At 34.0% G+C, this 16,888-nt stretch overlaps 1 protein-coding gene across 24 annotated transcripts in view; it reads right to left on the bottom strand.

The window, feature by feature from the left end:
• ebf3a (EBF transcription factor 3a) overlaps window positions 1–16,888 on the bottom strand; it is a 142,605-nt gene that overhangs the window by 44,052 nt on the left and 81,665 nt on the right. For all 24 annotated transcript variants that reach the window (XM_009306901.4, XM_009306905.4, XM_009306906.4 and 21 more), the window contains 1 exon segment: window positions 5,514–5,595. In XM_009306901.4, coding sequence (XP_009305176.1) covers window positions 5,514–5,595 — 82 coding nt within the window.

Genomic DNA, 16,888 nt, shown 5'->3' with positions numbered 1-16,888 from the left:
CTCAGCCACTGTAATAATCTGACTAACAGACACACATTCATGTTCCCAATTGGGTCCAAAATTGGTTTATGCTTCTCTGAAATTGAATGAAACTAATTCCTGGTGTCAAATGTGAAATCATGTTCACTTAATGAGGGTGAACAAAATGGTTAACGTTGTCTTATTCTGGTCCTCGGCCACAATAAGGTCGTATATTTATTTCCCCTCCAAACGAACTGCAGTGCAGGAATCGACTCTATATAAAGCACATTTAATTTCTCGTTTGAAGAATATAATTAACCTTTGTAAGAGGGAGAGCTTCTTTTTTTCCTATTTAAAGGAGACACTTGGGCGGTTACAAGAGTGCGCGTGTTAGATAAAGGACGAGAGGCTTGTCTGGGAAGAACTAGCCAAGCCCTTGTCAATCAAAGGCCTCCATTTTGAAGCGCCCTGGCTTTTTTTTTTAACAAAAGGCTACAATTAGTGTTTAATCTGCCACTTAAGGTGAACAGAAAGAAGCAGAGAGTCTCTCATCTGCTCCATCATCCATTAGCAGCCACTCAAACACAGCAGCCTCCGGCCCACAGATCGCTAGCTCACCCCATTACATTGATCTATAGATTTATTGATTAGCTGTTTTATCTTATTAGTCACAGCTTGAGCTAAAGCTGTGATGGAGAAGGGTGGCAGACCCTCAAAAGAAGAAAAAAAAAGATAATTTGAGAAGAGCCCCCTCTTTGGTAGCAGATGAGGGGGTTTCTTTTGTTTTTGTTGATCTGTTTACATACAGTTGCATTGAGAGATTGAGAGTCGTTTAGCATCTGAATGAGGGTCTGGATGGAGGGGTGGGCTGTGGTGCCGTGGGGGGTCTGGGGTGGAAATGGAGCAGTTTTAATCTGGGATATTCCCTCTGTCATGTTCATAGTCAAGAGTCACAATGAGGATGATGCTTGAGGCCTTTTCACAACAAATACTATGCAGATAAATGAGCACAATGTAATGCAATGCTGAATTGATTTTAATGCATCTTTAATCTCAGATCAAATGTTTGGATGCTCAAATGAATTATTCAACATTGGGACGGTTTTAAAACTGAAAAACATACTGACAATATTATAGAAAAGTAATCATTAGAAGTAATAGAATTGGTTGATAGTGAAATAAATTTTGTGATTAAAAATATAAAAATAAAAGGAAATAAACTGTACCAAAATATATGGATACTGTTGTTGGAATGATTATTAATCAGTAAAAAATTTAGAAGACTTTATTAAGACTAAGAATTAATTATTAGAATTAATAATTACATTTTATTTAGTTTATTTTGAACAATTAATAAAATAATAATGGTTAAAAATACATTTAATAATAAAAATAGTCATAATTATTATTTTAAATAAATATTAAAATAATACAAATTGAAATGCTAATCAATATAAACAAGGTTATTTTTAATTATGTTAGTTATGTTTACTTATTCATCATCAAAACAATGAAAAAAAAAACCTGAAGAAAAATAAAACTATGTAAACTAAATGTTATATTAATCACACATACTGTTCGTTAATTTATTGTTCAGTCAAGTTTTTTAATAATACATGAATAATGGTAAATATAGATTTAATTATAAAAATAATGACCTTTTAATAAAACAGGAAAACAAAATATAAACTATAAATGTAATATAGATTAAGTTTATTAAAATAAACAAAACTGAACTAAAATTGATTACTTAATATCTGACAAATTAGGTCTATATTTTGCATTAAAAGTAAATGTGTGTAATTGTCTAAATCAGACATCGTAAAATGGGGTTGTTATTTTTTCATTATGTTAGTTATACATATTTACTTATTCATCATTAAAACAAGTAACATATACATGAAAACAATAATGTTAAAATAAAATCTACAGCTTAAATAATTCTTTAAAAAAAATCATAGAAAAGTATATTGAGTATAAAATTTGAGAAAAAAAATCATACATACTGTTCGTTAATTTATTATACTAAATTTATTTTATATATAATTTATATGTATTTATTATATTGTTTTTAATAATACAGAACATAATAATTATAACATTTTGATTTCATTAATTTTAATAATACAGAAAATAATAATGTTAAAAAGAAATCTGAATATAAACAAAACTGAAGCAAAAATTGATTGCTTAATAGCTGTCAAATTAGGTTCAGATGCCCTTTTTACCTTCAAAATAAATGTGGGTAATTGTGTAAATCAGACATGGTTAGATGAAGTTATTTTAATTATGTTAGTTATGTTTACTTATTCATCATCAAAACAATGAAATATTAAACAACAATGATATTAAAAGAACTAATAATCTTAAAATAAAATCCTGTTTTTTAAAGTGATTATAAAACAACAGAAAAAATTATCACACATTGCTAATTTATTATATATTTATTATCATATTATTTTTAATAATCCAGAACATAATAATGATCAAATTTAAATTCAATTATTAAAAAATAATAATAATAAAAAGAAAAAGAAACTGAATATAAACAAAACTGAACTAAAACTGATTGCTTGATAGCCAACAAATTGGGTTCAGATGGCATTTCTTGCATTTAAAATATAAATGTGGATATTGTGGCTGTCAGACATGGTGTGTCTATAGGCCAATAGCTAATACTCTGCTTCTGGAAAAATAGAGAAATATGAGAAGGAAAAAAATCGAGAGAAAACAGAATGGCAAATGGGGGAAGACAGAGACCCTAAAAGCACGACCTTGCCATGAGATCATGGAGAAAGGAACATGAGTGAAATTTATTCTGGAGGTGGCATTTAGCTTAGCAGAGCAGAGTTTAAGGGTTAGCGCTGGAGGAGAGGTGTCTTGTTAATGGACTGACAGGCATCACGGCTTTGGGTCATTTGTCTCACAGACTGCTTTTGGGTTGGAATTGTCTGCGATTATGGTTTGTGGGGGGGGGGAAAAACCCTGTGCTATCATAAGCTCCCCATGTTGATATTATTTTGAATAAAAATTGCAGAATGTGGAACGTGGAAAAAGTGGATGTTTCCTTAAAGTCCACTTGAGCCGGAAGCGGTGACTCTTTTTTTACATTGTAATGCAGTTCCTAGAGAAATTGGATATTTAATGAGAATTGAATTTGGTGGGCGTGGCTTGTTCTTCTACTTGTTCTTCTACTACTTCTACTGCGATCTGATTGGATGTTGTAAAGTAGGCATTTCATTCAGAAAGATCTGGAAATGGGTTTTAGAAGAGTTTTTACAACCTAACAGACTCCTCCTCCTCCCTATTTCTGTATGTTGTCAAAACTGACAGGTGGAGGGGGTGTGGTTAAGTATGTTAGCCGCGCCCAATACCTCAGACTGACGAAATATGAGAATTGAACTCAAAACAAACAGAGATCACCGTGGGCAAAACTAGCAAAGCAAGCTAACAAAACCATAAGGCTAGTTTTGATTTCATGTGTACTTTAAAGGACGTTTGAGGAGATTAAAACATAGAGAGATTGATTGAACAGTAACAAGTGCTCTTTGAGGATAGAGTGGCATTAGAATGGCTCTCCACACACACACACACACCTCCACCAGGTGCTGAGGCAGAGGAAGTGTAAATAGGTTGAAAACCCCAGACATGCTGTTACAGCGAGAGAAAGAGAGGTCCAGTGACTTTATTGTGGGGAGGCACAATCCGCGGTGACGGATGTTTCTTTTACTAGGCGTGCAGACAGAAAGGACACTTCCTCTCACGCCGGCTCTGACCTTCTGCTCTGGACGCATGGATCAATATCAGTGAAGACACTTTGACGTTCCAAAGCATGAAAAATGAAAGTTGTGCAAGCGCTGGCTGCACCACTGCTGCCTTGCACAACAATACATCTATATAACCGCTAGTATATAAACACACATCCTCGCAAGCACTGGGTTAAGCGGAGCTGTCACACACACACACACACACATAATGAAATCCAGAGCTTTTTCCAGAGCAGCTTTTCTGTGCATTGTAACTGATAATGTGTTTTGTGATTGGATGATAATTACAATATATTGAAGTGTTTGAATAAGTAGTATGTATGGATGGATGGATGGATGGATGGATGGATGGATGGATGGATGGATGGATAGATAGATAGATGGATCGAAAGAACGGACAATAGGATAGATAGATAGATAGATAGATAGATAGATAGATAGATAGATAGATAGATAGATAGATAGATAGATAGATAGATAGATAGATAGATAGATAGATAGATAGATAGATAGATAGATAGATAGATAGATAGATAGATAGATAGAATGAAAGAAAGGACAATAGTATTGCACATTAGATAGATACATAGATAGATAGATAGACAGACAGACAGACAGACAGACAGACAGACAGACAGACAGACAGACAGATGGTGGGTGGATGGATGGATGGATGGATGGAATGAAAGAAACAACAATAGTATAGCACATTAGATAGATAGATAGATAGATAGATAGATAGATAGATAGATAGATAGATAGATAGATAGATAGATAGATAGATAGATAGATAGATAGATAGATAGATAGATAGATAGATAGATAGATAGATAGATAGATAGATAGATAGATGGATGGATGGATGGATGGAATAAAAGAAAGGACAATAGTATAGCAGGATGGATGGATGGAAAGGACAATAGAATAGCATGATAGATGGATGGATGGGCAGATGGATGGAAAGGTCAATAGAATAATTCATTGATTGATGAATGGAACAATTATAGAAAGAGAATAATAGAACAATATATAGAACAACAGAAAGAACGATAGATTGAATAATCGATGAATGAAACAATAGAAATAACAAATCATAAAAATATTTGTAAATTAATTATCATTTTTTTTATTCATTTTTATCATCTCTAGTCTATATTTTGTTTTCCATCTTTTATTGTAGTTTTTCTTTTGAACTGCATTATGGGATCTTGATTTTTCTCTCCAACAGTTTTGATATTGAACAGTTTGAAAAGTGACGTATTTTTAAAAATTACCTTTTTAATAATTTAAAGTGATATACACTGCCTGGTTTGGGGTTGTAAACTATGATACAAAAACCGTGTATTACCTGCCAGTATCTTTTCTCTCATTTTACAGACATGTCTATATAATTGCCTATATAGTCTTTCCTCTACATTATCAAAAGTCACTTTGTTAAACTGCACAGTTCAATTTTCAACATAAAAATTCGACAGAGCAGAGATCAAGGTTCCATAATGCAATTCATAACCAAAAAACTGAATCACAAAAAAAAGAAAATGATTGTTTTTAAAAAGTAGATGGACTCTGAGGGTTTATGTTTGTGTGTATAACATTTGAAATGTGCTTGAGCAGAACTGCAGAATCGAAGCATCTCTGGAGCAGTTTTGGCCTTCGACCGGGTTCAGGCAGCTCCTTTAAAAATATCCACAAAGTAATACACCATTCCGCTAGCCCAGCGAATGGCCTGTTTTTCACATCAGAACATGTGTATGTGTGTGTGCGGAAAGCAAAAGAAAACATTACCTGGAATCTGCGCATGTCCCGTGGGTTTCCTGCATTCTTCAGGCAGTTCTGATTACACTTAAGGAAGAATTTCAAAAAGAATCTGCAAGAGAAGACAAAGAGGGAGAGAAAACTCCATGTTAGACAATCAATCCAAGCCCCCCCAAAACAATCAATTGCACAAAATACAACCTAGCAGATCCGAGTCCAGGGCGTCCACACACAACACCAATGACACAAAAGCGCGATCAAACCGACAGCTGTATTCACCTTGTTTCTAGATAATTCCCCTCAGAGTAATGATCATTAGTGTTTTGTTCCTCACCCTCCCACGACCTCCCTGTCTCTCTGTTTATCTGTTTTTCAGTCTGTCCGTGCGGCTGACGCATCCAAATCCCACAGTTCCCCACAGAACCCATCTGCCCGTCACTGACAGGAAGTCAGTTAATATTCCGCCCCCCTCTTTCCTCCCCTGTTCTACCCTGTAATTAAGGCTTAACGTGCTCAATGGGGAGGTAAAGCAGCACACCTGAGCCCTGCTCATCACAGACGAGGACCGGCGGACGGGGTAGAGGAGACCTAACGAGGTGAGAGCGGCCCGCAAACTTACAGCCCTGTTAGACAATTAGACACACCCCGCCACCGGGACAACAGCACCCGGTAATTATTGCGCAAATTACTAACTGCATAATCTGTTCGGCAAATGTCATGTGTGCGTGAGAGTCAAAAAAGGTCCCACTGGACGCCATGCCGCATATGCACACCTCGAGAACTAAAACCTGGTGTTTTTAAGAGGGAAAGAGACCCTTCGAGAGTCCTTCAGAACAAGGAAGAAGGATAAGAGGGCTTATCGGAAGAGGAAGACGAAGGCTTGTACAGCTGCTGCCATACTCCTCATATCACAGGAAGTGGTTCATTTTTAGAGATAGACCAATTGCAGAGGGAAAAAAAGATATATACGGCAGACATCGGGATGAAAGTCGGCTGATGGTGTTTCTGATTTACTTACAAAGCAATTCGTTTCTTACTAGAGGTAGAGCAGATATTCCAGTCGAATGTGCGTATACATTTCAATACATCACAGAGCAACAGTTGGCTTCTAGGTAAGGAAATATACTTGATAAACCATTAAAACTTACTAATATAACTTACTAATAATCTTTTTTTGTTTGCCCCCGAGTCTGAGTCATTTGATTTTGTGTGTTTACCGAGACCAAAACCCAATCCAATACTTCGATAGAACAAAGAAGAGCGAGGAAACATCCAGGATGTTCACCTTATTTAAACACTCAACAACTCTGTTTGTTTGTTTTGTTCAATGTAGCCCTTTCCTTTCCACGTCTTAAAATCCCAAGTTTACATCTCACAGTTTGCTATGGAAATGTTGTCATCATCAACTTTATAATACCTCCAGACCGCAGAATTATTGTGGTCATTGGTTGCCCTTAAAATCATATTTGTGTTCATATTTATTTGTATAATTTTTGGTTCAGTAATTTGCCTGTCACTTACATTAGTGGGGAATATTTTGCATTGTTTACATGCTTATTTATTTGTATATAATTTATTCAAATATATTTTTATTATTTTATTATTTTTTATTATTATTATTTATAAAAAATAATTTTATTTTATTTAATTATTTTTTTATTACAAGTACAAGTATATTTCCAAATGCACCGACATTTTGCCATTGTTTTAATTGAATATATTACTATTTTTTATTTATTCTCAAATATTATACTGAAATATATATTTCAAGATTTATACTTAATTTATATTCAAGTATTATCATTGAAGATTGATCACATTTCTACTCATGTCTTGCCTAGTGTAATTCTTGTTTTTGTCCAATTTTCATACGTGTCATTGCTTTAGTGAGTTTGTGCTTCACTTTTTAAAATCCTTATATTAGTAATAAATAGGAAAAATACTTTTGGAACCAGCTCTGGTGAAAAAGTGAACAGACACTAATGCACATTTCCATTTGAACAGCAGTTTTGGAAATGTTTCTCTGACTTATTGACAACCAGCAATCTGGTCACCAACTGAGTTAACTGATCCAAAAAGAAGGACTGTAGTTTTTCCATATCTACAGTATGCAGCAGGTGGGAAATTGGTCGTTGTATATGTATGTACATGTCCACCAATATTTACCTCAACCCTTGAGAGGCTGGACATACAGCGTAAAGGTCTCGCTTTCATGTCATGCATTGCAGATTGTATTCAGTGTTGAGTTAACACATGTATTTCACTAGGTAAACACTGTGTGTATGCAGGATGAGGTCTCTCATTCGGACCCTCCGATGGGACCACGAGTCGAGCAATATATCACTGTGTGAAATGACATCTGCAACCCTGAGCACCCCTCCACTTCCAATTCTCATTTATATACAGTCACCCTTTCCTCCTGACAGAGAGGGAATGTTTAGGATTGAGACAGATTGAGGAAAAGTAGGAGAAAAGCGAGGCAAGGGCCCCGGAGGTGGCCTTGGTAGTTTCTGAAAATTTTTAGTGACCAGCGTCAATAAAAAGCGAATTTCAGCATCGCTGGGGTGGACGTAAAGAAAGATGGCAGTCATAACAGCCAAAAACACGTCCGCCGTCATTAGAGCATTAGCTTTAATTGTGTACAGTGTGTGTGTATGGTAGTTGTTGGACAGGCCATTATCAGAATGAGTATTACGAGCTGTAATTCGCGGCCCCTGTCTTTATTTCCCAATAGAGCTGTAATGTTTCACAGCAGGTATCAGAGTAAATCAAGCCTGAAATATAGCCTTTATTTACCTCTCTCACCCGCTATCTCTCTCTCCCTCACTTGTTTTGTACTCTATAGCCGCAAACAAATGGCTTCACACACATGTACACAGGTGGACACACTTGTGTTAACTCAAAGATTATTGCGGAGCACACATTCAGAGGTTCGAAAGTGAGATGGACCGCATCAATTTCAGAAGATACAGCAAACACACTAGAAAACTATGACCTGGAAAACATTTCAAGTGCACTCACAATGTAGAGCTGTAATTAAAAACATAAAATACAGTATATTAATATAAGAAGTATCATAATGCAAGAGAATTTACACACAAATAACTAAACTAATAGGGCGGCATGATGGCTCAGTGGTTAGCACTCACAGCAAGAAGGTTGCTGGTTCGAGTCATGGCTGGGCCAGTTGACATTCCTGTGTTTAGTTCAGTCCGAAGACATACAATATAGGTGAATTGAATAAACTAGTGTATATGTGTGTGTGATTGAGTGTGTATGGATGTTTCCCAATACTGGATTTCAGCTGGAAGGGCATCCGCTGTGTAAAACATATGCTGGAATAATTGGCGGTTCATTCCTCAGTGGCAACCTCTTAGGGCTGGCCGATTTGGCCTAAAATCAAAATCTCGATTAATTAAGCATTTTAACTCGATTACAATTAATGAACGATTATTTTATATATTTATTTTTTAGCCCTCTTAGTTCTCTGACAAGTTTTACACAGTAAATATGCTCACATATTACAAGTGAGAGATTTCGGAATGATTTTTGGAAACACACTAAATACTATCTATGATTATTTATTGAACATCAATGTTGAACACCTGAAATTAAAACACACATTGCCTAAAATGCAGCTCTCTGCCCCACCCACCCTTGTCACCGCCTCCAAACCATCCAATCACAAAGCTTACACTACGTGTGATTGTGACGTGTGGTTACATTTTTTGAGAGGTGTGCGGGTATGCGAAGGCTGCGTCGGACCATGCGCGTGCGCTTGGCGGAAGTATGATATCAGAATAATATGACAAGTATAAACCTGGGGTCACCAACCCTGTTCCTGGAGAGCTTCCTTCCTGCAGATTTCAGTTGCAACCCTGGCCAAACACACCTGTTTGTAATTATCAAGTGCTGCTTTAGGTATACTATTAATTGGTTCAGGTGTGTTTGATCAGGGTTGGGACTGAATTCTGCAGGAAGGTAGCTCTCCAGGAACAGGGTTGGTGACCCCTGGTATAAACCATGAAATAATAAGTTTAAACTGAGAGGTGTGCAAGTATGCGAAGGCTGTGTCGGACCGTATGTTAATGCTTGGCAGAAGTATAATATCAGGAAAATATAATAGGTATAAACCATAGTATAATAAGTTTAAATTGAGAGGTGCCCGAGTATGCGAAGACTGCGTCGGACCATACATTAACGCTTGGAATAAGTATAATATCAGAATAATATAATAAGTATAAACCATAATAAGTATAAATTAGCCTTTACACAGTAGAGAAAGTAATTAAAAACTGACCTGAAAAAATTAGATCGATTATAGGTTCTGAATGTTGATTTCGATCACTTGTCAATTAATCGCCCAGTCCTACGACCTCTGAAATAGAGACTAAGCCGAAGGAAAATTAATGAACTTAACCAATTTTTGTGAGTTTTATCTGCTTTATATAAAGCGATTCGCTTTTAGCAAAAAAAAAAAAAAAAAAAACTTATAGGACTCTGGAATTTTTTTCTTTGAACAAAAACAGGCAAATATGCTCTATATATGTTGTTCTGTGGTGCTCATGTTCAAGTTTGAATCCAGCATACAAGCAAATGACAAAAAAAATTATATATAAACTAGTAATATAGTAAACTATAGTAACTAGTATAACTATATATATATATATATATATATATATATATATATATATATATATATATATATATATATATATATATATATATATATATATATATAAAAATATATATAAAAAAATATATATAAAAAAAAAAAAAATATATATATATATATATATATATATATATATATATATATATATATATATATATATATATAGGCATGGGACGATTTTCAAGGTACACTGTGTTTTGGAAAAGTCAAGGTTTTAAATCCGCCCAAATTTTTTGCTATACTGTTCCTAAGATATGTTTACGATTTTTTAATTACTTTTTTAATTTTTTTATTTATTTTTTTTTTTAGGACAACATTATCTCCAGCAGAAAAGATCTCCAAAGATGCCGTTGTAAATTAAATTTATGAAATTAATGAACACAATTCATTTTAATTATTTAGCCTGACATGTTTACTCCTCCAAAGTATTTTAAATATTCAGAAAATTTCTGAAAATAGTCTTCATAGAAAGAAAATCAAGTATATTGTGTTCAAATAGGGAAAAAGTTTTGCTTTTTACCCAGACATTTAAAAAGAGCATATTTTAATGCAGTAAACACAACATAATGAAACCGTGATATTTTTATCCAACGTCCATCCCTATTATATACCATATATAACCAAATACACTTCCATTTAACGTTTAAGCAAATCATTAAATTAAAAAGATTACAAATGAAACGGCGGAGTATTATTATCACCAACAGACTTATGCATAAAAGTCTTGAAAAACACACACAGCCTCTCATTAAGACCCCGTTCAGTGTCTGCACGCGTTCGCTCGGGGGTCTGTTTACCTCCGAGTTTGATTAAGTGCATTTCCACAGCTTTCCGAACACAATGATATTCAGCTGTCCACACCAGCCACCAGTCATTTCGTCTGAATTAGAGCCGATTCACTTCTGCATGGGGATTGAGTAAATTAGTCCTTTGTGAAAAGGCAAGCAATTACGGCCACACGGTTCTCTCTCCCTTTTGCTCTCCATAAATGGCTTCAGAACTTTTTTTTTTTTTGCGGCGATGTTCGCGAATGTCGGAAATAAAGGCAGTTAAATAGTCATTTAATGGAATATCAAGGAGAACGCGGCATTAGATGCTGGCGAGGAAGGGGAGAGGAAAAAAAAATTAACTGCAATTATGTTTGATTAAAGCTATCCTTCTCAATAATCAGCATTTGTGACAGGACACAGGACTCTGGTGGCCTATGGATGCCATGGAGATGTTGAGCAATATTAAGGCCAATAAAGGGATATTAGCATAGCTAATTATGGAAGAGCTGTAGCAGTGAAAGGGGGCCTCTGTGTATTGTAACGCGCAAAATAATTGGCCGAGGCAGTTATCAATTACACAAGACACGAATTTGGTTTGTCAGAGAGAAAAAAAGCAAAGCAGACGTGTTTAATTTCACATCAGAGACCTTCTTCCCTCGCTTTTGTTCTTTACCGGAGGCGTTCGACTTCTAGCTTCCACTGCAACTTGTCGACAAATCTGTGATAAAATGATCTGGCCGGCCAGCGTGGAGTAATTAATACAACCTGTCCTTCACCGCTGTTTCTGACCAGAGGGGTTGAATCTTTATGATGGTGGCGGACGAGAGAAAGAGAGAGAGGGAAGACGGGGGGCTTGTCGTTTGAAAGGACTTTGGCTTCACAGGCTGAGGTAATTGAGAGGAAAAAAGGGGTACGTTTCAGGCACATCAGCTCAATAACAGCCCTTAGCTCTTATCTTAACCCAAACCATCATTGGATCGTTTTCCTGCCCTCATTCAAAGGAGAAGCCCCCCTTACAGCCTCTCCTTCACACTAATCCCACTTCATTCAGCACAAAAGCAGACGCAAAAACAAATAAATGCAGCAAGGGGCGATGCTGCTGTCCCGTAACCCCTGTCATAATTGCCGGTGATGTTACTCTTCAGCTGGCATCATCTTTTGACTTTGCACATTCTGAGCATTTCGCAGGTTAAGTCAGGCTATCCACGGGGTCTTAAAATGTCTTAAATTTCAAAAAACTAAATATCAGGCCTTAAAAAGTATTAAATTTACTGAAATACTGTCTTGTAGGTCTGAAATCGTTTTTAACTGGTCTTAATTTTTCCTTTCCAACATACATCTCAATAAAGCTTTTAGCAAAACTATATTCATTACAGACTGTTTTTTAAGTTATGTTAAAAATGTATACAACTAGGGTCTGCTTGTTTTGACACATTATTTAAAATATGTGACTAAGAAAAGACTAATTAAAATTATTATTATTAATTAATTTATTTATTTATTTATTTATTTATTTTTTTTTTGTTTGGGCTAGTATTTTTATTGTATTTTTTGCAGGGTGATTAAATAATCCTTAGTGTTTAGCCCTATAAAAGTCTGAAATATAATTTCTCATAGTCTTAAAGGGGTCTTTAAAAGTCTTAGATTAACAAAAATAAATAAATAATTAGGCCTTAAAAAGTCTTAAATGTTGTCTTGTAGGTCTGAACAGGTCTGAATTTTCCTTTATGTAAAGCTAACCATCGATCCAACACACCAACAATACTATCACCAACAAAAAAAATCTCATTAAAGCTTTTAGCAAAACCATATTCATAACTTACATTATAACATATGTCGGTTTATGTTAAAAAAACAAAACGTATGTATACAGTTAAGGTCTGCTTGTTTTGACACATTATTTAAAATATGTGGCTAAGAAATGACTTATTAGAATTAGTTTTTTTTTTTTGATGGAGCAAGTATTTAATTATTTTTATTTTGCTGGGTGATTAAAAAAAATCCTTAGTGTTTATCCCTATATAAGTCTGAAATTTCATTCTTCATGGTATTAAAAGGTCTTAAATTTGACCTACAGAATCCCTGTAAGTGCAGTTGACAACTTTCAAAGCTTTTGTTCAAGTGTCTTGCTAGCAAAAATATGTCTGTACTATATATTTTTGATTTGTTTTGTAGCATAAATGTCTGAGACATGAACTGTATTTGCTTGTGAAGCATAATATTATGATACTATGTTTGAAAAATGAAGCTATTTGTTGTGTTATTTAGCTTCTTAAGTGAGTGCGTCTTGATTTAGGAATATTTAGATATTTGTGCTGGACAAGTTAAAAAATAAAAAAGAAAAATTTAAATATTAGGACAAAAACAAAAACAAATTACAGAAAAAAATATACTTAATGAAGAAATAAAAATGAGACAATTGTTGACAATAAGAATATTGAGCTAAATTTAAAAAAAGGTGTTGAATTTCATAAAAATCAGCAAGTAAAAGCAAATTAAATGCATTTTTTGAAGACTGAAATAGTATTTTATCATAGAATCTGTTTTATTTGCAACTTCAAAAAGTATATTTTAAAAATGTATTAAAATAATATGCATATTGTAAATCTATTATTTTAGTCAGAATTCTACGGAAAAGTAAGACTACTGAATTGCCTTGTAGGTCTTAAATCATTTTAAACGGGTCTTAATTTTCCTTTGTTTATGTAAAGCTACCAAATTAATCTTACACACATGCAGTCACCAATATAACTAATATAGAACTAATATTAACTAACATTTTTAACATAACTAATATTAATAACTGTTTTTTAAGTTATGTTGAAAAAAAAATTGATGTCTGGTTTGCAAAAATATGTCTGTACTCTATATTTTTTATTTGTTTTGTAGCATAAACATCTAAAACATGAACTGTATTTGCTTGTAAAGCATAATATTATGATACTATGTTTGTAAAATGAAGTGAGGTTTTGCTTAAATGAGAAATAATCTCCGATAGTGTGAGAACATTGGAAAACATATTTTTATTCAGTTTATTTTCTGACCCATATCTGTTCTTGTTTTAAGCATTAATCAACTTAATTTCTAACAAATTACTTAGCTTTTTAAGTGAATGCATCTTGATTTAGGAATATTTAGATATTTGTACTGGACATCAAGTAAAAACAATTAAGGAATAAAAGATTTAAATATAAGAACAAATAGAAAAACAAATTACAGAGCAAATATACTTGTATCTTTCGTACTGGAGAAATAAAAATGAGACAGTTGTTGACAATAAGATACATAAAAAAGGTGTTGAAATTTTTTTTATTTTGAAGACGTTATAGTATTTTATCATCAAATCCTACTGTGTTTTATTTCCATCTTCAAAAAATATACTTTAAAATTTTATGAAAATAATATGCATATCATAAGGTCAATAATTTAGGAAGAATTCCATGGGAAAGTGAAGACTGTATTAAATTGCGGTCAGAAAAGTCTGCAATAGCTTTCCATTTTACCTCAATACTAAGATATTATCACCTTTTTCCATAATACTGGAGCAAAAATGCAATCTAGGAAAATTTTATATCAGACAAATGCACAAACACAAAGAAAATGTACAATAATTTATGGACAAATAATCGTGTTATGCTTGTTTTGTTGTCTAATGTGTTTAGACTAAAGTGGGGGTGAAAAAAACAGCAACTGCTTTTTCTTCCTGTCGTCCCAAGACAGATGAGTGAATGTAAAGAGAGGTAAAGAAATACAATGGCAGATGGAAGTGTGTATGTGTGTGTGCGCGGTCAGTGTGGACACTAATTGCTGCTCAGGCGTTAATGGTTAGGGCACAGCTGTGTGACTCTGCTGAGTATTGATCACCAAGCAACTTTAGCTGATCAGACCCCAGTCAGCCAGCCAGACAATACAGAACACAGACACACACACACACACACTTACAAGAGTACATTCTGCTGATTTCAGGTCCAGAAGCTGAGACGGTACACAGGTCAATACAGATCGCATTTCTAAAATGCACCAGCTCCCTGTGTCAGCTCTAGCTTCTGATTGGCTGACGGCTCTGATTGCATCTGATTGGTTCATGGGTGCACTTGCATCTCATTTGACGGAGAGATTTGTTTCAAGAACCCAAGTATTGAACATTTGTGGGTAACCATTGCTGGTGTGCTGTTTCTCTACTAAGCAGTCAGATTTACACTTGGCAGACCATAAAGCGAGAATAAAAATACCACAGACTTACACTTAAGAAGGCACCCGAGAAACCCAAAATATCACTGAAACTTGAAGCATTGGCATTTTTAAACGCTTCGCAATAATCCTAGCAACCAGGCACTATTTAATACAATTTAAAATACTCAGTTGTGGTTTGTTTAAACAACTTAAATAAAAGGAGCCGAAACAATAATTGTTCTGTTTTTTTTTGGGGGGGGGGGACAACTTAATTTTTTTTGTCCAGTCCACTTAAATTATATACAGATGCACAATATATAATTTTAGGATCGATACCGCAATGTGTGCATCCACAATAGTCACATCACAGGATCTGCAATGTTTAATAGGGATTATAGTTGACAAGGAGCTGCAGTTCAGAACATAAGAGTTGTGAAGTCATTGAAGAATTTAACCATATATAATCGAGCAAATGTTTATCACTTGCATGGGACGGTATAGACCGTTTCAATGTGGTGATGTCATTGGCCCTGCTTGTTATCAAACTATTTCATAGCTGTAACAAGAGGTAATTCAATCCTAACTTAATGTTAAAACAGCTATGATAACATTATTTATCAAGATGTGGATCGGTTTTGCATTCTCGGAAGCTATATAGAAATTAAAAATGTAAAATAGGAAATACGCTGGGACCATTGTTTTTGTTTACATGCCTCAAAATGGTAAGCAAATTGAGAGAGTTTAAAGCATCCAGGATGGAATGCGTTAAACCTTTTAAATGTACCATCAGTAAGTTTAATAAAAATGAGTTAATTGAATCGTTTGTACAATGATGACTATGAAGTGCTATTTTACAATTTATTATTCAATTTCTGTTCCGAAATTCATACTAAATAGATTTTAAAGCCATCTGAGGAAATTCTTTACAAGTCGCATTATATTTCGCAGAAAAACAAAACTTTTCAATGTCTGATTTTTACCATATATATATATATATATATATATATATATATATATATATATATATATATATATATATATAGAACAAGAACAAATTTCACGATTATTAAATTAAATTAATGTTTATTTATTTATATATGGCACTTTTCACAATGCAGATTTTGTCAAAAGCAGCTTAACAGCTCTAATGAAGTCCATATTTCAGAGTTAAGGATCAGTTAAGTTTAGTTCAGTGTCGTTTAATTACTAATAAATATATATTTATTTTTCTTGTCAACATTTTTAATAACACAATAGTGTGTTAGCAAGAACTCACAATGAATGACTTTATTTTTTATCAACTAACATTAACAATGATGAGTAAACACTGTAATATTATATTCTTCATTGATTGCATAAAATATAATCTTCACTGCAAAAAAAAAAAAATCTTAGATTGTTTCTTGTCTAAATATCTAAAAATGCTTAAATCAAGAATCATTAGGCAAGCAAAACATACTGTCTTTAAGACAAAACATGCTAGTCTGCGTCTTTCAGATGAATACTAATGCTGATATAGCACAAGCATACAACTCTTTCTTGACGTAAAAACATGCCACCCCCAGCTTATCCACTTGATTCACTTCATTTTCTCTTTTCTATCTTAAAAAAACTAAATAAAATCATTTGTTTATTTTACTTAATACACCACGCTGCCAACCTCAACCTTCGGTACTGACCTGTTTATGTTTAATTTGTAAAATGCATGCACATCATATATTGTTTATGCACATCATATACTGTTTGTTTCACAATTTTGTGTGTGTGTGTGTTTTGTTTTGTTTTAT

This window comes from Danio rerio, chromosome 12, assembly GCF_049306965.1.
Source record: "Danio rerio strain Tuebingen ecotype United States chromosome 12, GRCz12tu, whole genome shotgun sequence".
Lineage (NCBI taxonomy): Eukaryota > Metazoa > Chordata > Actinopteri > Cypriniformes > Danionidae > Danio > Danio rerio.
This window is presented reverse-complemented; position numbering and strand designations above follow the sequence as displayed.